The sequence below is a fragment of the Siniperca chuatsi genome, linkage group LG22, assembly GCF_020085105.1.
Source record: "Siniperca chuatsi isolate FFG_IHB_CAS linkage group LG22, ASM2008510v1, whole genome shotgun sequence".
In the NCBI taxonomy this organism is placed as follows: domain Eukaryota; kingdom Metazoa; phylum Chordata; class Actinopteri; order Centrarchiformes; family Sinipercidae; genus Siniperca; species Siniperca chuatsi.
In genome coordinates this window covers 20662950-20685603 of record NC_058063.1, presented here as the reverse complement: position 1 = coordinate 20685603, position 22654 = coordinate 20662950, and the positions used below count along the sequence as shown (strand labels likewise).

At 43.4% G+C, this 22654-nt stretch overlaps 4 protein-coding genes across 7 annotated transcripts in view; 2 read left to right on the top strand and 2 right to left on the bottom strand.

Moving 5' to 3' along the window:
• Positions 1-22654, bottom strand: part of LOC122870258 (low affinity immunoglobulin gamma Fc region receptor III-like) — a 1099642-nt gene that overhangs the window by 1053022 nt on the left and 23966 nt on the right. The window lies entirely within an intron of this gene.
• The window catches only part of LOC122870150, a 126466-nt gene that overhangs the window by 88101 nt on the left and 15711 nt on the right, over positions 1-22654 (bottom strand). The window lies entirely within an intron of this gene.
• On the top strand, positions 4821-14575 carry LOC122870152. The gene is made up of 10 exons (XM_044184026.1): positions 4821-5236; positions 8287-8393; positions 10138-10205; positions 10320-10397; positions 10471-10530; positions 10691-10780; positions 10894-11695; positions 11781-12341; positions 13105-13208; positions 13395-14575. The coding sequence occupies exons 2-8, from the start codon at positions 8327-8329 to the stop codon at positions 12116-12118; spliced, it is 1503 nt and encodes a 500-aa protein (XP_044039961.1). The 5' UTR covers positions 4821-5236; positions 8287-8326; the 3' UTR covers positions 12119-12341; positions 13105-13208; positions 13395-14575.
• On the top strand, positions 15128-19839 carry LOC122870223. Of its 4 annotated transcripts, none has more exons than XM_044184243.1 (6): positions 15128-15556; positions 17504-17577; positions 17904-18263; positions 18495-18649; positions 18681-18870; positions 18984-19839. In XM_044184243.1, the coding sequence occupies exons 1-6, from the start codon at positions 15447-15449 to the stop codon at positions 19019-19021; spliced, it is 927 nt and encodes a 308-aa protein (XP_044040178.1). In that variant the 5' UTR covers positions 15128-15446; the 3' UTR covers positions 19022-19839. The 4 variants fall into 4 exon arrangements, with proteins under 4 accessions (XP_044040178.1, XP_044040179.1, XP_044040177.1 ...); XM_044184244.1 differs by having other exon boundaries at positions 15129-15556; positions 18471-18615; positions 18680-18870; XM_044184242.1 differs by having other exon boundaries at positions 15133-15556; positions 18492-18649.

The window sequence follows — 22654 nt, the reverse complement described above, 5'->3', positions numbered from 1 at the left end:
AGCCGCGACTCGGCTCCCATCGTTCATGTTTATGAGCCGTTCAAAAGAATCGGTTCGTTCGCGAACGTCACAACTCTAATCGGCTCCCTGTTTGTTTCAGGATTGATTTTAAGATCTTGTTGATTACTTTTAAGGCTCTTCATGCCTGGCTCCAGTTCATATTTTAGACCTTGTAATCCCTTATGAACCTTCACGTAGTTTGAGATCTTCGGGCAGGGGTCTCCTGTCTGTTTCTGAGTCCAGGATGGAAACTAAGGGGGACAGAGCTTTTGCCATCAGGGCCCCGAGGCTCTGGAACAACTTGCCCAAAGAAATTAGGTTGTCTGAGTCAGTGTCTTCGTTTAAGTCTCTTCTCAAAACGCATTTTTATCAGAAAGCAGATCCTGATTTTACCTGAGCTGTTTATTTTATTGCTTTTTATGTATTTTATTTCTTCATATTTCGTCATTCACTGTGGTATTTTATTTTTCTTGTTGTGAAGCACTTTGTACTTTGTTTTGATAAGTGCTCTATAAATAAAGTTTTATTATTATTTTTATTATAAGGCCCCTGGACTCTGTCCCCACTGTCCCAATGACACAAATACACAGACATGCCAACGTACACTTTCACTGTTTCAAGATTTCCCATAACCACCTTTCTATTTGATCTGAGGAGCAAAGACAGAGGCAACTCCAGAGGAACCCGGTTGTTCGGTTGCAATTAACACAACAAGTCTGGGACCAATACTGTTCTCCTCATACATGCTTCCCTTGGGTGATGTCCTCCGCAGACATGGGATTTCTTTTCATTGTTATGCAGATGACTCACAGTTGTACCTCCCTGTCGAGCCCACTGACCTCAGTACGCTGAGTTCTCTGCAGGACTGCCTGTCTGACATAAAACGCTGGATGTCGATACATTTTCTTCAGCTCAACTCAAATAAAACTGAAATCCTTGTTTTTGGGCCCCAACACATCACTAAACAAATACTGCCATCTACTGGTACACTGTCACAACATATCGAGCCTGTTGCAAGAAATCCTGGTGTCCTGTTTGATAGCAATTTATGTTTTGAGCAACATATCACTGAGCTTGTCCAATCATGTTTCTATCACCTCAGAAACTTTGCAAAAATACGATCTATTTTAAATCTTAGTGATGCAGATCCTGATTTTACCTGAGCTGTTTATTTGATTGCATTTGTGTATTTTATTTCTTCATATTTCATCATTTTATTTCTCTTGTTGTGAAGCACTTTGTACTTTGTTTTGATAAGTGCTCTATAAATAAAGTTTTATTATTATTAACAAGTCTGAGTTGTGCTTGATGCGCTGATTGATTAAAACAGACACTTTTCATATTTCCAGTGAATGAAGGGACGAGCAGAGAGGAGACAGGAGTGAGGGGATGCAACAGTGGAGGCAGAAACATGAAGAAAGTAAAGACCTGATTCCAGATGTAAAGACAGAAACTGATCCAGAACCAGCCCAGGAGTCCGGCGATAAAGAGACATGAACACAGTCTGAGAAGGCAGAAAAACTCTACTTTCTTAAGGCATTTTCTAAATCCAACTAAATTCAAAACACAAAGTTGGAACTTGATATAAAATGAATAGAAATGATAAAATGTCACCTCTCATCAGTTGAGAAACACAAAATGCATTTCATCTTAAAGTCAAACGTTTCTCTCGTGTGTGAAGTTTAAACAAATGACTTCCACATAGTTTTTATCTACAATAAGAAACATTTAGGCTGAGCGACTTCACTGCAGCTCTGCTGCTGCTTCAACTCCACTTTCAAGCTTTACTTCCCTCTGGTCACATTGTGACGCAGATTTCTCACAACCTTTTCTGTTTGATTTGAACTTGGTCCTAAAACCAGCTCTGATTGCTGTTGGGGGGTTTCATCTCAACAAAACAACTCTTTTCTAAACGGATGTTTCCTACAGCCCAAATCTGAAAAAGTAAGTGAAAAGTACATTTCCCTCTGAAATGTAGTGTCCCTGCAGACAGAAGGACAAAAGCCAAGTAAGTAACTCATGATTGTACTATTTCCGATGACCACCGCTCAAAGGGATTCACACACACCGAGAAACACGTTTCCCTCATCGGGGGGGGTCCGAGAACAGCGAGCTCTGACGAGGTTTCTGTAAGGAGACAAGCGCAGGGATGCATGCCACAACGAAACATCCTCATATTCAGACTCTGGTGGTTTGGTTGTGTTGATTTGTCTCGTCTTCTATTTATTTCATGTCTCTCTGTTTCTTTCTCCGTCTTTCAAAGCAGCGACAGCTATGCGAACAGGCCAAAGTATAACACATTGTCTGCAGCCGTTGCAGAGCAAAAGCACCAATTTTCTACAGAAAAAACAAAGACAGGATGAATCTAACAACAATATCAACTCTGTATTACCTGCTGTCTCTGCTGTCATACAGGAAAGGACCGAAGCAGCAGCACACGACGGGTTTTGGTTCGGTTACAGATATTGTTTTCCTTTGCCTTTCTGAGGAACATAGTCCACCTCCACCCAAATCTGGACCTAGACCAAGAGGCGCGATTCAAACCGCCCCAAAGTTTTTATGTTCGGTTCTTTATTGAGCTACTTGGATCTGGACCTGGAAAACCTGCTCCAGGATTGAAACTGCAGAGTTCAGAAGTTTTGTGTCTCCTCACAAGAATCTAAATGTGTATCTGGAATATTTGGATGAATTTCTTCAGCTTCTCTGGGCCATAAAAATGTCCCCAACCACAGGACATTTAGCAGCATGATCGTCTGTCAGTAAGTCTCATAAAATCATCTTTACAATGAAACATAAAGAAACTTCCTGTTAGAGGAAAGCCGAGCATTTCCATCCTGCGGCCGCTGCAGAGAAGCTGCTTCTGAAAACTGCAGAGTTCATGATTTTAGACTCAGAGATATTTTATGTGCGAAGACTAATAATGTGAGGAGGATAATAAATAATCATAATAATGATAATAACACAGTGAGGAGGAGGAGGTAGGTCATATGAATCGGGGAGTTTCTGATAAAGAGACCCGACAGCAGGACAAAGAGGGCGGGGCATCTCTACTGCATCATTCAGTATAAATATGAACTCACTGTGTTGCAACACGTAGACCAGATGTCCCCGTCTCGCGGTCTGGTCCTTCAGGTCTACAGGAGGAAGGACTGCTTCCTCGGTCCCTTGGGGAAAGGGAAGTGTAAAACCTTTCTGAAAAACATTTGTTTGTGAGTGTTTTCTGTGTCTCATACTGGGGTTTAAAATGCTTTGGTTTGACATTTAATGCTGGTTTCCATGTGCAATATACTATACAATAAATATTCAGTATTTGTCATAATTTAATTTTTTCAATAAAATGACAAAAGAAGAAAGAAAATTAAACGTCTGCATTGTTATTTGTTCTTGTACCTGTGTGAAGTGAGGACTTCGAGATGACAAATGGGCTACTGGAACAAGACGGAGATGGGCGAGATGCGATATATATATATATATATATATATATATACAACTTACTCAACATGTCATGCACTTACAGGACACATTATTATGGTTAACATGTTCTCTGCACTTGTCTTGATTACTGTAACTGTTTTCATGCCTTCCTAAGAGCCTTTTTTAAATGTTTCTACTTTTGCACATAGAGTTCATTACTTGAATCTCTGGAGTCATATTTGGATTGGAATAAATAAAATGTTTTATTTGTATGAATCTTGAACAATTGTCACTGGTTATTAAGGTAATTTGAAATGACTTTTAAAGCATTATATTCTTGTCTGTCCCCTTTAAATTTCCTTCATAGTTTATATACATTTTGAAACACTGATGTGCTTGTTCCAACATTTTAAAGCTGCTGATGCAGTGAAATACTGTATGTTGAAAAGATGCCATGTTTTTATGGCTGCGCTACATCAAATGGAAATCTTCTGTCTTGTGCACCATTTTATAAGATTTTAGTTTAGAAGACAGAGAACGATGAGAAGGTAATCAGATGTGACGACACTCAGTTAGTGTTCTCAGTCCACTGGGAGATTTCTGAATGTAGAAGACCTGAGTGTATTATGAAGCTGATTTTATTTGATTTCACTTGGACCAGTATAAACTCCACCAGGTGGCCAGACAGCATGCTGGACAGAGCAGACCGGCTGCAGATAAATCTTACAACTGACTGACCCAAAAGAGTGTCGACGCAGTTTTCAGGAACCTGAGAAAAACAAAGCCTCAGTGAAGTGAGATGTAAAGGGGGTATTAAACAAGCAAATATGAAAGTGTTTAAAGAAAATGTGACGTGGGAGTGTTTCTTTACTGCAGTTATGGGTAAGTCAACAGCCATAATGATTCACCACAACCTTTAACAGCAATAATGAGCCCATTTTACAAACAGAGCACATTGGCTGGCAGGGGAGATTTTACAAACATTAGATGAAACAATTAATGACAACCAAAAACCCTTTGATTTCCCGATTACGTGGGAAGAAGTGACCCCAGAGACAAAGTGTCTCCAGCCAAGAACAGCTCGTGGTCCAGACAGCATTAAAAACTAAATGCTCAAATGCAGCTCCCCAGAGATGCAGGGAGCAGTGTTAAAGTCAGGATGTTTTCCCGACATCTGGTGCTAAGAGCTCATTTCCCCCATTCTTAAGAGTGGGGGCACATCAGACCCTGGTAACTACCGTGGCATCTGCGCCAGCAGTTGTTTAGGTAAACTATTCTGTAGTATTCAAAATACAAAAATACTAGATTTCCTCAAAAAACAAAAAAAATCAAATTGCTTCCTCCCAAAACACCGCACCATTGACCGTGTATACACCCTTCACACTTTAATTAACAAACATGTACACCAAACAAAAAATGGTAAGATATTCACTTGTTTTATTGACTTCAAGAAAGCTTTCGACTCTATTTGGCATGAAGGGCTCTATTACAGACTTCTACATTGTGGTTTAGGCAGCAAAATGTATGATCTGGTTAAATGAATGTCACAGTTTAGCCAAATCTCTCCTCCTATCCTTGTGTAGCTCTCCCCTCCCTGTGTTCCTTGTCAGGCCTCTGTTCGTCCCTCGGTGTGTGTGTGTGTGTGTGTGTGTGTGTGTACTGGCCTGGGCGGGGCGCTCTGATTTTCCCCCCGGCTGCTGATCACCAGCACACCTGATGTTCGGGAAGTTTCCCCACCGGCCCTCGCGGACTACACCTGCCTCGCCCGCTCTGGAGGAGCAGAATATCTGCTGCCCTTTAATGCCCTTCTCATTCCCTCAAGGTGAATTCCAGATCCAGAGCGGAGCTGGTTTCTACCTTTTTACCAAGCAGCTTTTCATGATCTTTTAGGACTTCTTCTTTCCTTTGTTTATGTCTCTCAGTGAGGTGATTTCCACTGTGAAGACTCTTCCTAGGAGGTTGGCTTTTTCCATATCTGTTACTGCTAGTTGGTCTCCATCTGCAAGAACTGATATTTTACTGTTTATCTATAATTGCTCATCTTTTAAACCATATTCCATACGTGACCCACATCCCTCTCTCTTCCAATAGAAGAACAAAACTGTCTCCAGGTATTCCTTTGAGCTGTTGTAATTATTTTGCGTGCTACGGCTCTTTTCCTTTTATATTCCATCAAATTGTCCACATTCATGTTGTTTCTGACGTTTCTGAAACCACTATTTCTCTCTTTAATAGCCAAGCTACACTCATCATTCCACCGTGGCACAGGTCTCTTATTCCCTGTTATCACAGTTGTACAGTTTATACTTTTTGAGGCAGCTTCAGTTCTCATACATGTGATTTCACCAGCACGTTCATCTACGTTTCCATTCATTTTAACGTCACTAGCTAATTCCCTGCAGCATTCTTTAAATTTGTCCCATTGAGCCTTTTTAAAGCACCATCTATATATGGGAGAACTTTCTTGGGTACATCTGTCTATATTTATATTACATATAATGGGAAAGTGGTCAGTACCTATGTTATCGCTGCATATTTTCCACTCACACACACTAGCCATATTTGTGTTAAATCAATACATGACATCTTATTCCTGTTTGTATCTACTCTTGCTCCTTTACCATTGTTTATACAAACAAGATTTCTGGTATCTATCACTTCTTCAATCACTGTACCAGTGTAATCAGTGTGATCACTTCCCCACAGACTACTGTGTGCAGCGGAGTCACCGCACCAAGCTTCTCTGTGACTTTCCTCTCCCAGTATTTCCTCAAACACTGCTGCTGTTAAAGTTTGACATGGATTGTAATAATTCATTATTTAGATTGAGCCTTGTGCTCTGTATACCTCAATAACTGTGCAGTCATGTCCACCTGAAGGATGTATTCTTCTGTATGCTAAATTATCTTTAATGAATGTGAGACCCCCCCCCTGTTCATGGTGTGAGCAGAACCATCTGCAGCTCAATGCGACAAAGTCTAAGGAGCTGGTTGTGGATCTACGGAGGGCCAAGGCACCAGTGACCCCGGTTTCCATCCAGGGGGTCAGTGTGGACATTGTGGAGGACTACAAGTACCTGGGAGCACACTTAGATAACAAACTGGACTGGACCAAGAACACTCAGGCTGTTTACAGGAAGGGCCAGAGCCGCCTCTATTTACTGAGGAGGCTGAGGTCCTTCAACATCTGCCGGACAATGCTGAAGATGTTTTATGAGTCTGTGGTGGCCAGTGCTATCCTGTATGCTGTTGCATGCTGGGGCAGCAGGCTGAGGGCAGCGGACGCTAACAGACTCAACAAACTGATCCGTAAGGCCAGTGACATTGTGGGGGTGGAGCTGGACTTTCTGGCGGTGGTGTCAGAGAGGAGGATGCTGGCCAAACTACACGCCATCTTGGACAGTGTCTCCCACCCGCTCCATGACGTGCTGGCTAAACAAAGGAGCACCTTCAGCGGAAGACTCATCCCCCCAAAAAGCACCACAGAGCGCCACAGGAAGTCATTCCTGCCTGTGGCCATCAAACTCTTTAACTCCTCCCTCTAAGGGTCAGTCTGTATGACCCTAGGTCACTAAACTGGACATTGAGCATTACATCTCCGCCATAATTAATAATAATTGTGCAATATTCTGTTTACTACTCAAGTGCAATATTAGTTTTCCCTTGTTAGTTTTTCTTATTTATTGTTACGGATACTATATACCTCAATTACTCTCGACAGTACATGCACCTCCGCTTATTACTATTATTTATTACATAATTAGTGACACTGTATTTTATACTGTACTTCACCATCTACCAGTAAACCCACTTGGTACTCGACACTTAGTTTATCTTATACTTATACCGACATGATACTTAATTTATTTCTGACCTGTTTATAGTGTTTATAGTGTATCATATCGTTTTCTAGTACTTTCTCCTGTGTGCACTGACGTAAAGGCGAGCTACTGTAACAAAGAGTTTCCCTACGGGGATCAATAAAGTATTTCTGATTCTGATTCTGATTTATTTGCTCGATCATGTCTGGCTGAATTGTATCCTGCCAATCCAAAGTCTAGATGTGGTCTCAGCCATGTTTCTTGAACTCATATTATATCTGGTGTGTCCTTTAAATCCTTTATGACCTTCTTAATGTCCATTGGCTATTAAGCTTCTGCTATTCCACTGAAAGATGGTAAGCACCATCACTAGCTGAGTCACCTGACACACCATATATGAACGGGTTCATCGGTTCTTGTATCGTCTCACACTCTGTGCTCGACGTCCCGAGGTACTCTTTTGCCGCTTCCACAATAGTTCCGATTCTCTCATTCCTGTCATTTTGTTCTAATCCGATGTACACCACTTTGCATACGAATGCAACAAAGCTGACTTTGTGTACTAACATGGTTCCCTCCGTTACCCTGCACCTGTGGGAGGTCTCATGTGGTCATCTCTGATGAGTTTGTCTGGAGGATCATTACTGTTTCCTGGGTTGTTCCTTTCAGCGCTGTTTTCCTTTGCTACATGTTCGCTGTTGACCCTCTTAACAGCCTCTGCATATGACACTGTGTTTATTATTTTACATTTCCGGACTTCTCTTTGCTGCTTTTGAACTGCGCATCCCCCATAAGCTGCACTGTGGTCTCCTCTGCAACTGCAACATTGAACCGGCACATCTTCCCCACTTTCCAAATGCACGAGTCCCTCCACATCTTGCACATCTGTCTTTTCCTGCACTGGCTGGCAGTATGAGCCGTTCTTTGACATGCAAAGCATCTTAATGCCGGAGGAATGAAGCTGAAGAAGCCTAGCATAACTTTTCTTGGGAGGTTGTTTTCAAAGTCGATGGTTACTGACAGCGTTTCTGCTCTTTCTCCATTTCTTTTAGGACTGATACGTTCAGCATCAAGCACTTCAGCTCTGTTTTGATGTCCTCCATTGAGACAGACAGCGGTGCTCCAGATGTGAGTCCCCTGTATCCAGCAGCTGAGCCAGGTTCATGGGTTTTTACTTTGTACCATCCAGTGTATTCATGTTCAGCAGAGCGTGTTGTTGTTCTGGACTCACTGCATGTGCAGGTATACGCTCATTATTCAGGTCCTCTGCAAACTTCCCTTTGCCTGCATCCTTTTCCAGAGCTTTAGCCACCGAAATGAGATGGAAATGCTCAACAAACTCAATTACGACTTCCCGGTCCTTGTTTTGGTTTTCAGACTCTGAAGTGCTCTAATGACCACTGTTTCCATTTGTCTTCCTTCTGAACGCCGCTTCCTGCCGCTCCGTACCTCCACGGTCCCATCCTTCGTCCTCACTCCCAAAGTTCATGATTATTACATTCACGACGCAGCTGTTTGTCGTTACCCGCTACTCGATTCCGACTCCTGCTCCTTGACCACGTCCTGGATGATTTCATCTGTCACGGAAAGATAAAAGCTGGACCTCAGGGTGCTGATCCGGGCGGTGGCGTTGCGGGTGGGTCCGGGGATCACACCGCTGGCTCCGGCCCACTCTCAGAGGAGACACCCGGTGAATCAGAGGAAGAGCCCGGTTAGTTTTATTCCACATCATCTGAGCCTGTGTCCTCATCCTCAGGTTGGGATTATTGCTCCTGCTCGCTGTCAGAGCGCACGCGGACATCCACAGCTTCTTGCAAAGTGAAACGCTGTTTCTGCATCTTGTCAGATATCAAATGACTAGTTCCCCCCAAGCGACATATATTTATAGTTTGGGCTGCGGCAGCGCCTGTATAAACTCTCCGAGGGTCTCAAAAACCAAGCCGGAGTTTGCTTTGGTTTTCCTCAAACATTTGCTGTAGTGGTTCCATTTTACAGGATCAGTGCCCCGACAGGAAACCAGGGAAAGAGCACGCATGACCCCATAGGCCAAACATGGGAAATGGCGCCACCTGGTGGAAAATAGTAAAGTCTACAATTATGAAGCCAGGAGAATTATTTTATGTTTTAATGGCCATGGGACCAAAAATTGAGGTTTTAATGGGTTTCAATGGGGACAAAAATGTCCTTCAGCCGGGTAGATGGACTGCATGGTTTTGATTGGTGGATGGAGAACAGGTGAGTCAGATTCTGAGTGGAGGTTCAACAGAGGCCACGCCCCACCAGCACACACATACACAGACAAACACAGGAGTGTCTGTTCCCAACAGGAGACAAACAGACAGAGACAAACAGCTGGACCAGGACATCCCCTGACTGTTCTTCTAGTGCCACCATAAACTTGACAGTCATGGTTTTGTGTGAAATGTCTCAAAGCAGCGCTGTGCATCAGTACAGCCTCACAGGGGCGTTAGCATGGCTGCAGTCTTGTTACATGCGTGACTACAAATGTCCAGCAGGTTTACAGGAACAATTAATACAATTTACTGTGCCATGAATATACTCGTACTCTTTGATACAGTTCATACCACTTCTTCTGTCTGGGAGCTGGCCTGTTTCCTTCACCTGCAGGCCAGGCCCCAGTGCTGGCATACTTCCTCAGGCGTGACGTCCACTCTGAGTCTGACATCGCTTTGTGCGATTCTGCTGGAACATGAAAGCCAGACCATCGGCCTTGTAATATTTTAATAATCCTATGAAAAACCCATAAGTCACCCTATTTTGCTTCCATGTTTGAAACACAGCTCATGAATAAACCTGATTTTTGTTATAAATATGTATTCTTATAGTGTGTGGTGGAAAATAGAATTAATTAGAAAGCTAGTTGTATACCTGTCCCACTGCAGGTGCAGCACTGGGACAGGTGCTTGGAGCGGGGGCCCATAAGCAGCGACCATCACTGAATTTGTCAATGGTTTGTGGACAGTTATCATAAATTGACCATTAATATTTGACATTTTGTTCACTGAATGATAGTTTGACAATATAGTTCTCTCATGACATGACCCTTTGCTTTATTGCTTTTCAGTTTACCAAGCCAACATTTGGTGGTTCTCATGTTGCCGCTGCAAAGCCAAATCTTAGTAGAGCCAGAAAAGTAACCCAGGTAAATAGAGATCAAATAGCAACTTTTTAAATTGCGTTATTAATACAAGTTACTTAGACTCAATGCTTTACAGACCCAAGTCACCAACCCCACTGAAGGAAGTACCAATTCTCCAGCCAGCATTGCTGTCTCAGTGAGTAATGATACAACTCACTTTTCGAATACAGTTAAAGTATTTGTATTTCTGCACAGAAATTGAAATTCTGGTAGAGCAGCTATATGAAATAACTTTGATTGTGTTGTAAATGAACTTTTTAACAAAAGTGAATATATTCCTTGCCATGCTTTTACAGGCTCCAGAGCCTCAGACAGATGCTCAAGACATCAAGGCCGCAATGACCTCAACCTATGGCACTATTCTAAAAATGGATTCAACTAAAAAGGTTAAACAACCTTATTTTCTTTAAAATAGGCTACTGATGTTATTAACTACTGCCTGTATTTCAGTGTTTCTGAATCATGTTCACAGAGGCCCTATACATTTTGTGTGCTTCAGATCCCCAAGAAGCTTGACGGAGCAGCCAAGGGGACAGCACTCTGGCTCACCTCTGTGGGAAATGAGTTTGGTCAGATTTTCATCAGTGTGCTGACCGCTCAGGAGGGAGCTGGCCTGGACATGATGGCAGCAGACCTGGTAAAGAGATACCAGCAAGCCGGTGTGGACCGCCCTGTTGCCTTATATGTCGACTGTGGCTGCTGTACTGAGGCAGGGGAGACCAAGCTGAAGGCCAGATTCAGCGGGTGGCCACACCTCACTATAAGGCTGCACATCTGGCACTTCATACGCCAACTTGCCCTGGGATGCGCAACAGATGCTCATCAGCTGTACCCAGTATTTATGTCGCGCCTATCAGCGTGCATATTTGAGTGGGATGCAGCTGATTTAGCTCTGTTGCGCGAAGCAAAAAGACAGCAACTTCAGTCCCAGGGCCTGTCTTCCCTTACTGATGGCGACATCAATAAACATCTATCAAGGAAGGAGCTGGCTCTCCATTGCCGGAGGAGGACCCGTGGTGAGGAGACCACCACTCAGCTGCTGGAGGAGCTGCTGCAGGGGCTCATGGGGACCAGTGGCAACGACTCCCTTGGAGTTCCCCTGTTTGATAGGGAGAGGATGGAGCACATCTGGCGTGTCCAAAGAAAGCACGTCAACTGCATCCAGCACCTGCCAGGTGTCGCTCTATACACCAAGACGGGGGAGCTCACAAAGGGAGGTGTGCGGTTACCCATGTACAGATGTGCCAGAGGCTCTACATCTTTAGAGTCTTTTCATTTACACCTAAACCGCTTCATACCAGGTTTGTGTCTGTCAGACATGTTGGTTCATGTGTTGTATCGTCCAAGAATAACTTCATAATTTGATATTTAATAATGTACTTCTAGGGACCAGTGCCAACAGCCTGAATTTTCAGGTATACCTGCTGGAAGGACTGCATAGGTGGAACCAGGACCGTGGTAGTGCTGCCCTGTCTACTGGACCATGTGCTTTACGCAGCTACTCGGGTGACCTGCTTCACTGTGTAAACAAAAATTACGAGAAGCTGTTCGGCAGGAAGGTGGTACCAGTTTCAGGAGAGCTCATAGGGGTACAGTATCTGTTCCGGCAGACTGGTCAGGCACTGCAGGATGTGCACCCTGATTCAGAAGAGACTGCTCAGTTAATTGAAGAGCATGACGTGGAGGACGGAGGAAGGGGAGGGGAGGGGAGGGGAGGAAGATGAGGGCTTCTCGGACATCACAGATGACCCCCACATTGCTGGACCCGGAGGTTCTTCAGGTTCCAGCCTCTCCGATTCCTGGTACCTCCACCATTACATCTGGCCCACACTACATCCAGTCTGGCCCCCAGCGTCTCCACCCTGGCGATTACCACAGCTCCCAGCAGATCCACCCTGATTCCTGGCACATCTGCAATGACTGCCAGCACATCCACAATGGCACCAGGTAGGGCTGAACAATTATTGGAATATTAATGAAATCAAGCCAAGTGCAATATCCAAATTGCAGAAGCTGCAGTTTAGAGATAAAATGTGTGACAAAACAGCTTTCTAATGAAGTACTGTAGTGCTGCAGAGACGCCCCGGCCTACACAACTTGTTCTCCAGATGTAAGAAAACATGTTTGTTCACTACAGTCCCCAACAAATGTCACATCTGTCAGCAGGTAGACACGGGACACAGAGGTTAGTACTGAGACGAGGGAGTTTATTCAAAAGCCAGACAGAGAAAAGCAATGACGGGAGCTAAGCTAGGAAAGTCTATGGATCTTATCTTGTAGTAGCGCTGGTAGTAAGATCCACTGGTGGAGACGGGGGACAGGAAAGCCGGGAGCTGACGAAACACACAACGGAGAAGTCCAAAGTCCAAAAGGGGTTGTCAAGAGAAGCTGTGGTCGGGTTGCGTTCTCGTAAGAGGTTTGAGACCAGACAGTGAGTGAACCGGGGGAGTGAGACTATATAGTGTGGAGTAGATGATTAGTGGCAGGTGTGTAATCAATACTCAGGTGAGTGCGATCTGCTGATTGCAGCGGGTGGAGCTGGTGGTGTCTGTGTTGGCTCTCTGACAACATCATCATGACTTTAATTTTTTTTTTCAGTGAAAATGAAAATTGTGAAGCAAAAATTATCTTTCCCACTAATCATGAATCATATCGCAATCATAATATTTATCAGAATAATCACAATCTGAATTTGTCTTTAATTGTGCAGCCCTGGCTCCCCGCACATCTGCAATGAGCTTTGCTGCATCAATTCTGCCCTCTAGTTCGTCCTCTGAGGCTGGAGTTAATATACAAGCTGAAGTTGAAGATATGGTAAGTGTCAGTGTGATTAATTTAGAATATGTAGGTATATAGATATGAGCCTAGCTCTTCACTATTTTTTGACTACATATGCACACATATTTTAAAAATTCACAGCATCAGTTAAATGTCATTAAAGGTCAGTGTAAGTGAAGGTTTTACATTGCTATTTTCTAAACCGTGTCATCATTTGCATAGGCTGTTGATGACCAAAATGTTCCTGGATATCAGCACGTGGACAGACTTGCTGAGTACTTGGTGGAGCTTCGGGATCAGACCTCTCTCTGTCTCAGCAACCAGCAGGCGAGCACAGTTATAGCACTGTGGGAGAGCCTGGATGAAGGTGACAAGCAGCGGGGGGTTCATGCAGCACGACATCAGAACAGACTTTTGAGTGGATGGTTCAGAATACCAAAGAAGCCCTCAAAAACGCCTGGTGTGGAGAGCACCACCCGTTGCATGTTAGGTGCGAGTAGTGCACCTGCTCAGGGGCCTGACTGCTGTCGGTTGGTGGAAAATATGTTTACCCAAGCCCAGTAAGGAAAAGTAAGGGGGCCGATTCGAGGTGGTCCTTAATTCTGAGGGACTATCATAAGATCAGGCAGCTCGCTGGTGATGCAGGGAACAGAGATTCAGCTGGCGGAAGTGAACCAGAACACCCTCATCCAATGGCACAACAACAGGCAGAAGAGGCAGGAGCTCTCTGTGCTGCTCCAGGGCACTGCATTGCCTCCAGCCCTTCTGAGTCTGAAGAGCCTCTTCAGGAAGCAAGAGTACTCCCTGCTGACCCCACGCCAGCACGACAGGAGCATCAGTACCGGCTGCCGGAGAGTACAGCAGGTCAGGCACAACGGAGGCAGACGGCCTCTAATCAGCTCCCACGTCCCATCTTGCCAAAGGGGCCAGTGAAGAGGCATGTGTTTGTCACACCCCCGGCACCAGGACCCTTTCTGACACCTCAGAGCCTCACACCTGCAGGACAAACTGTTCGTCTCGTACCCATACTCCTTCCTTTTTCAGTAGTTCAGGGCACCAACCCACAAACCAGTGCGCCTACCAGCACAGTAGAAGCTGGAGCCACTCCAAAGAGGCCATATGGGCGAACTGTAGCAGCCAATACTTGTAAAAAGTGTGGCCAGTTCCGCACTGTTGACACTGGACACAGCCAGGACCGTGGCAGAGTGTATGGCCCTCTGTCTGAATCTATTTCAAAAGACCAGTGGTTGGAGGAAATGAGGAAAAGGTTCTCTAAATAATCATACTGTAAGTGTATTGTAAATGGTTAATAGTTTTAAATAATAGTTGTATTGTAAATAGTTTATAGTTTGATATATTCTGTGTTTAATGTAAATAGTTGTATGAAAATCAATATTTCTACATTGAAAGTCTACTTTGTATTTATTGTACTTTGTGTTTTAATTAAGTCTTTTTTTTCTTTGAACAAACAAAACTGGTGTACAGCAGATGTCCAAAGGGGTGTTTTTAATGACAGTTTGTGTAAACCAGCACAATAAAAAAAATAATAATGATAACATTCAATAACAGTAACATGGTATGTTATTTACAAGTTAATTAAATTGACACTTGATAAAACACCATGCTATGAAACAGAGAAAAAGAAACATGCTTGGAGGAGGCCTTTTCCCTTCTGGTAACTGTTGGGAGCTGGTCTCTGATATACATGAGGAGAAGTTTCAGAGTGAGGGTCAGCAAGGGAAAGATCCGCTACCCAAGTCATGAGATGAGCTCTTGGCAGTGGGCATTTAGGTCCTTCAGGAAGGTGGGAGAAGGAAAAAAGAATGATTACACATAAATGAATTATTATAAATAGGAAGCATATGTATATCAAATAATTTTTTCACAAGAAAAATATTTGCACTTATAAAAGATACCAGTCGATCCTTACATGCTGATATAACTAAGAATTTCTGTAAGGTGCAACTTCAAAGGCATTTTTACTTTGCATTTATCATTTATTGCCTAATTATTTACAACGTAAACTTTAGGAGAAAGGGCAAGGAGACCAATAAGCCATGGAGACCCTTCGTGCATGTCAGTGGCCCGGCTTTTTAACTGGGGACAGCGCTCCGGGAGTGACGTCCACATAAGACACTGCGTCACGCAGCAGGTAGCTGCCACTCTCCTCCAATGAGAGCTGCCAACTCCACAGACTTTAAAAACACGTTTCCTGTTTGTGTTCAGGCAGCTAGAAATACATTCATCAAATAGATATGGATACAAAATAGCCACATGTTTGTTTTTTCTCCTTTCTCTTCCTCTTTGACCGACGAATGTTCCCCAGCTTGTGTTGTGGAGAGAAGCAGAACTGAACTAAAGGGGGACAGCTCGCCTTCAAACACGTAAGTAACTAAAACTTCTGTATGATTTACTGTTTGTGTTGTTTTGTGTTCAGCTGAGCTTCATTTCCTGTTTGTTCACACGTGACTGACGAACATATTAATTTGAAATCGACGCAGATTGAAAATCGATTCAAACCGGCCCAAAGTTTTTATGTTCGGTTCTTTATTGAGCTACTTGGATCTGGACCTGGAAAACCTGCTCCAGGATTGAAACTGCAGAGTTCAGAAGTTTTGTGTCTCCTCACAAGAATCTAAATGTGTATCTGGAATATTTGGATGAATTTCTTCAGCTTCTCTGGGCCATAAAAATGTCCCCAACCACAGGACATTTAGCAGCATGATCGTCTGTCAGTAAGTCTCATAAAATCATCTTTACAATGAAACATAAAGAAACTTTGTGTTAGAGGAAAGCCGAGCATTTCCATCCTGCGGCCGCTGCAGAGAAGCTGCTAGACTTGGGATGCCGGTCTGTTTTCCTGTTGTGCGGCTCCCCCATCGGTCATTAAAAGGGGGACTCATCTCTGCTGCATCAGTCAGGATGACAGTATATAAATATAAACTCACTGTGATGCAGTGTGATCCCTTGGGGAAAGGGACGTGCAGCCTCTGTAGACCTGTTCAATGCGGAGTCATTAAAGGAACTCTGTCTTATTTCCACCGGAGCTTTCGCTGCACTCCCGGATCAGACGAGGTGTCTACGAATAATAAAGCGGCCGGTTCGCTCAGTAACGAGACAATTCAACAGCAGCAGCTTTCATGGGATTCACTGAGAGGAAGCCTAAAACCTGATCCACCTCAAAAGCAGCTCCATGTGCCGTCAAACAGCAGCAGGGACAGCTGCACGTGCAGGAAGAAGAACCTCGTATGTCCATGTGATGTTACAGGTCCCTTCTTCTTCAGCTGGCTTTTTACTCCACAGTGACACTTTAAAGATGAAGCTCGCAGATCAGCCTGGAAAGTGGGCGTTGTTATCGCGAGATCTGACAGCAGCATCAGCTGGTTTGTGTCTGCTGCTGTTAATAAGGGGACCACACCGAGTGTTTCTATGGTGACTGAATTAAATTCAGGTTTGTTTGCAGTTACATTCTCGTTCCTTTACATTCAGAGCTGCTTATATTCCAGATTTACCGATGCAGCATGTTTCTCTGAGCTGCAGAGATCGCAATGTGTTTATGTCCTGGGCCAAATTCACAAAGCTGAGTAAGAGGCAACTTCTGGAATAAAGGAGCCTGTCAGTGCTACAGTTAAGATCTGCGATTGAGGAAATTCACCATGCAGTTCACCTGTTGTGAAACTTGCACCAGCCCTGTTCATATCACGTGACCGTTCCGCCTTCATGAGTTAGGAGCTCAGGAAGTATAAAACTAAATGGCAAGTCTGACATTATATCAGACAAAACTTGATCAAATAAGTTAGCATTTTGTAATATACATGCATCATTCTTCCTTCCAAATAAACAGAGACCCCCAGTATGCAGCCAACTTTAAACATTTCTTCTATTGGGGGGAAATGCTCCCCCAGCAAGAAACCCTGCACATAACTGCAGCAGTGACTGCAGAAGCCAGGATGGGAGTTCTTCGAGTAGATTCCCTGCAGCCGCACTCGTCTTCCTCCTCGTCTGGCCCCATCAGAGGACCCCCCATACTTCTGGCCACTTAGTGGATTTATTCCAGCCTGTGTGAAGCTGAATGCTCTTTGTTTTCATTTGGATGGTGGAGAGTTGAAGCACTGGCGCCATCTTGTGACAGAAACACATGACTGCAGCTTAGCATTAGCAGCTACCAGTCAGGAAGTGCTCTGGTCAGCTGTGTGTAATGAGCAGGAGAATAAATACAAAGGAGTGTTGTAATGACTGCAGACAGACTGTAGATGTTTCCTCTCAGACATGTGACGACTGAACTTTGACCTCGTGTGTTTCTGACTCTTCACCTCTGTCTCCTCTCACAGGGAGAAGATGACCTGCAGCATCCTGCTGCTCATCACCCTGACCTCCTGCGTCTGTGGTTCGTTTCCACCTGCAGGTTATTATCCAGAAAGAGAAAAGACTAAATACTCTTTCAGCCTTCAGACCTCCATCTTTAAATCTGTCAGTGAAAACATCTGCAGGACTCTTTAGAGAAAGTAGACCTTATTAAAATCAGGGAGATCCTTTATCTTCAAGTATTGCTTGAGTTGTATTTATTGTTGGTATCGTGCAACTTTTTTTACTGTAGTATCTCTGAACTTTTTGTTTACCAGCCTCCCAGCTTTGATATGAATACATCAACATCTCTAGATGGAGTTTAAAGGCTCACATGTTAAAGTTGTCCCTTTGTCTGGTCCTCACTTTCCCTCTCTGTCTCCTCAGCAGGAACATTTGTAGTGAATGTGACACAGAGCTCCTATCAGGCAGAGGAGAACGAGGACATCACACTGGAATGGACGTTCACAACCAAACCTGACAGTTCAAACTCCCTTAATATCTTATGTGAACTGATTACTGATCACAAGGTCTCAGTCCTGTATCATCTGCATGAAGGTGTTGAGGTCCCAGAGTCTCAGGATGGACAGTTTGCAGGACGAGTCCAGTGTGACAGAGACGTCCTCAGAGAAGGACGACTCAGACTTCATGTGTCCAGACTCAGGACTGAGGACTCGGGCCTGTACCTGTGTGACGTGAGCACAACTTATGGTGGCAGCTTTGGTAAAAGCAGACTCAATGTCACTGGTAAGTTGATTCAGTAGAACTTTCTCTTCAGTTCAGCAGCTTTTTTGGATAAATAAGAACCTGAGAGGAAAAGTATTTTGGACTACCACAATCCACAATCTGTACACTTCCTTCTCGCAGTATCTGGGAAATATGTTACATCTTCATCTGTTGTAGATATTTATTTTTTTTTTATATTGAAATGTTTTTTCTTCACATGAATGGCAGATGTGTTTGGTCTCTTTACAGCAGCGAGGGATCGGCCCGAACCTGAGAGACCAAACACAGAAAGTCGGGGAAGGATCGGCCTCTACTGTGCACTTGGACTGTCAGCAGCAGCAGCTGTGCTGGGTGTTTGTTACTGTTTATTCAGCCACTCTCAGCCTGGTGAACAAAGTCCACCCAGTCAGTCTCAGCCTGGTGAACAAGATTTCTCTCCAGTCTCCAGTGATGGATGTGAGCAAAGTTGCAGATCAGCAGATGGATCAGAGGAAACAGTTTGATCAACAATGTAAACGAGACAAGACTGTTAAAACCAACTTTATACCACGGACACAGAAAATACCAGTTTCCCATTGGCTGGCAGGTAATAAAACTGTCCATCAGAGCACATCATACATACCAGCAGGTAACCATAGCAACAACTTTGATGCTTCACATACATCACGTGAGTAAAATGACAACAAACAAAGTGTAAAAGCTGCTAATGATGAAAACACACGCTGCCTTTATATTCTTCAGGAAGTGGCCGTGGTATAAGAGTCATAGTACACAGCTGATATACAAAATAATGGACCTGATGGAGGAAACGCTGTTCTTCACCTTTACGCTGTCCAGTGTTTTGATTGGACGCCTCATCACACTCTGTCACTTATCAGACAGACCTGAAATCTAATGCTGAGAAGCATGTCCACCTCGTATTCCATGTATATGCAATGTGTTTTTACCTTTTGTATTTACAGTTCTGTAACTGCAGCTGTGAGTTTTGACTTCATTTCCAGACTTTTTTAACTTCTCCACATGGAGCTTTAACACAAAGAGCTGAAACCTTTTTTATTTTTTTAATTGAAATGCACTTTAAACTGAAATGTACTGTTTTATTTTTGTTTGTTACAGCTGCCTCTCGTTCTCTTTCAAAACCTTCTACCTCTTAAAGGAAGTTTTTCCTTGCCACTGTTACCGTATGTATGTATGTGTGTGTGTGTGTGTGTGTGTGTGTGTGTGTGTGTGTGTGTGTGTATCTTCATTGATCCCCGAGGGGAAACTCTGGTTACAACAGCTCAGTATCACGTCACTGCACACAGGAATAGAAGTACTAAGCAAAAATATAATACAGGTCAGATAAATTAAGTACCAAGTGGGTATGAGTATGTACGGTATAATAATACAATATGTACAACTTACTCAACATGCACTTACAGGACACAGTATTATGGTTGACATGTTCTCTGCACTTGTCTTGATTACTGTAACTGTTTTCATGCCTTCCTAAGAGCCTTTTTTAAATGTTTCTACTTTTGCACACAGAGTTTATTGAATCTCTGGAGTCATATTTGGATTGGAATAAATAAAATGTTTTATTTGTATGAATCTTGAACAATTGTCACTGGTTATTAAGGTAATTTGAATTGACTTTTAAAGCATTATATTCTTGTCTGTCCCCTTTAAATTTCCTTCATAGTTTATATACATTTTGAAACACTGATGTGCTTGTTCCAACATTTTAAAGCTGCTGATGCAGTGAAATACTGTATGTTGAAAAGATGCCATGTTTTTATGGCTGCGCTACATCAAATGGAAATCTTCTGTCTTGTGCACCATTTTATAAGATTTTAGTTTAGAAGACAGAGAATGATGAGAAGGTAATCAGATGTGACGACACTCAGTTAGTGTTCTCAGTCCACTGGGAGATTTCTGAATGTAGAAGACCTGAGTGTATTATGAAGCTGATTTTATTTGATTTCACTTGGACCAGTATAAACTCCACCAGGTGGCCAGACAGCATGCTGGACAGAGCAGACCGGCTGCAGATAAATCTTACAACTGACTGACCCAAAAGAGTGTCGATGCAGTTTTCAGGAACCTGAGAAAAACAAAGCCTCAGTGAAGTGAGATGTAAAGGGGGTATTAAACAAGCAAATATGGAAGTGTTTAAAGAAAATGTGAAGTGGGAGTGTTTCTTTACTGCAGTTATGGGTAAGTAACCAGCCATAATGATTCACCACAACATTTAACAGCATTTATGTGGCGGTCAGTGTAAATGACAGCCAAATTCTCCCTCCTAGATTCATTTTATAATAATAATAATAATAATAATAATAAAGAGGTTTATTTGTGTAGCACTTTTAAAACAAAAGGGCTGTGCAGAAACCAGAAACAGATCACAGAAAAATGGCTGCGATCAACTGTAGTATGCGCAGCAAGAATGATAAAACGTCTGAAAGGATAAAAGAGAGGAAAAATAGAAGAACAGGACAAAACAAAACAGGTTAAAATGACAGATCAGCCATTGTGACACAGTAAGGTATTACACAGTGTACAAGAGCTGCAGCTGCAAATGAAAACTGGATATTTTGAGCAGAATAAAAACTCCAGATGAACATATGTTACCTGGCTAAATGTCTGGAAGAGAAGGCAAACTTCTAAGCCACTGGAAAAACACTTTGTAGGCATTATGACGTTTTACTGTCACTCAGCACTGAATCTCACGGTCCAAAGCGTTGCCTAAATAAAGCAAAATGACAGCAGTGAAATGTATTTTTTATTTAGTTCTCTTGCATTTTTTTTTTTTTTTTTTTACAAAATATCTATTCATTAAAAAATTGTAAGTATAAACAAATACTGCAAATACTGCAAATGAAAACCCACGGGCCTAAAGCATTTCAGCTTCTAGTATTATACAGAGACATTCTGATTTAAAATGTATATGTTTTACAGAATTGAAAGAATCACTGAAAACAAACTTGCTCACCCATGTTTTATAATGTAGAAAACATATTTACAGTAACTCTTACTCTCTAGTTGTGCAGTTAAAACTTTATTTTGTCAGGGTCGCACTACAGAAACACAGAAGACAGATTTTTAATAGCTTGCTAGCAACATTTTTTTGTAGTTTGAGAAACGGTGCTTAAGGCTGATGAAGGAGCACCATGGAGATGGATCAGAGGAAACAGTTTGATCAAATCAGAATCAGAAATACTTTATTGATCCCCGAAGGGAAACTCTTTGTTACAGCAGCTCGCCTTTACGTCAGTGCACACAGGAGAAAGTACTAGTAAAAAAAATAAAATAAATAAATTAAGTACCAAGTGGGTTTACTGGTATAATAATGCAATGTAATAATATAAGTAATAAGTAGTATTGCAACAGCAGTAATGGAGGTATGAATAATAAATAGGAAAAAGCTAAATATTGCACATGAGTATTACACGGATATTGCACAATTATTCAAGTATGGCAGAGATGTAATGATCAATGTCCAGTTTAGTGACCTAGGGTCATACAGACTGACCCTTAGAGGGAGGAGTTAAAGAGTTTGATGGCCGCAGGCAGGAATGACTTCCTGTGGCGCTCTGTGGTGCATTGTGGGGGGATGAGTCTTCCGCTGAAGGTGCTCCTTTGCTTGACCAGCACGTCATGGAGCGGGTGGGAGACACTGTCCAAGATGGCGTGTAGTTTGGCCAGCATCCTCCTCTCTGACACCACCGCCAGAGAGTCCAGCTCCACCCCCACAATGTCACTGGCCTTACGGATCAGTTTGTTGAGTCTGTTAGCGTCCGCTGCCCTCAACCTGCTACCCTCAGCCTGCTGCCCCAGCATAGAACAGCATGCAGGATAGCACCGGCCACCACAGACTCATAGAACATCTTCAGCATTGTCCGGCAGATGTTGAAGGACCTCAGCCTCCTCAGAAAATAGAGGCGGCTCTGGCCCTTCCTGTAAACAGCCTGAGTGTTCTTAGCCCAGTCCAGTTTATTGTCTAAGTGTACTGCCAGATACTTGTAGTCCTCCACAATGTCCACACTGACCCCCTGGATGGAAACCGGGGTCACTGGTGCCTTGGCCCTCCGTAGATCCACAACCAGCTCCTTAGACTTTGTCGCATTGAGCTGCAGATGGTTCTGCTAACACCATGAGACAAAGTTCCCCACCACCGCCCTGTACTCAGACTCATCACCACCGCTGATACTTCCCACCACAGCAGAGTCATCAGAAGACTTCTGAAGGTGGCAGGACTCTGTGTGGCGGCTGAAGTCCGTGGTGTAGATGGTGAAGAGGAAGGGAGAGAGGACAGTCCCCTGAGGGGCCCCAGTGTTGCTGACCACGCTGTCCGACACACAGTGCTGCAGGCGCACGTGCTGTCGTCTGCCAGTCAGGTAGTCCACAATCCAGGACACAAGGGGGGCATCCAC

What these genes read in the sequence shown, in the direction of transcription:
- LOC122870223 (XM_044184242.1), top strand. Translation starts at nt 15,447, where the DNA reads ATGTTTGTTTTTTCTCCTTTCTCTTCCTCTTTGACCGACGAATGTTCC. An exon ending in TGGTTCGTTTCCACCTGCAG is followed by an intron (nt 17,578 to 17,903) that starts GTTATTATCCAG and finishes CTGTCTCCTCAG; the next exon opens with CAGGAACATTTGTAGTGAAT. An exon ending in AAGCAGACTCAATGTCACTG is followed by an intron (nt 18,264 to 18,491) that starts GTAAGTTGATTC and finishes GTCTCTTTACAG; the next exon opens with CAGCGAGGGATCGGCCCGAA.
- LOC122870152 (XM_044184026.1), top strand. Translation starts at nt 8,327, where the DNA reads ATGTCCTCCATTGAGACAGACAGCGGTGCTCCAGATGTGAGTCCCCTG. An exon ending in CATCACTGAATTTGTCAATG is followed by an intron (nt 10,206 to 10,319) that starts GTTTGTGGACAG and finishes ATTGCTTTTCAG; the next exon opens with TTTACCAAGCCAACATTTGG. An exon ending in CAGCCAGCATTGCTGTCTCA is followed by an intron (nt 10,531 to 10,690) that starts GTGAGTAATGAT and finishes ATGCTTTTACAG; the next exon opens with GCTCCAGAGCCTCAGACAGA.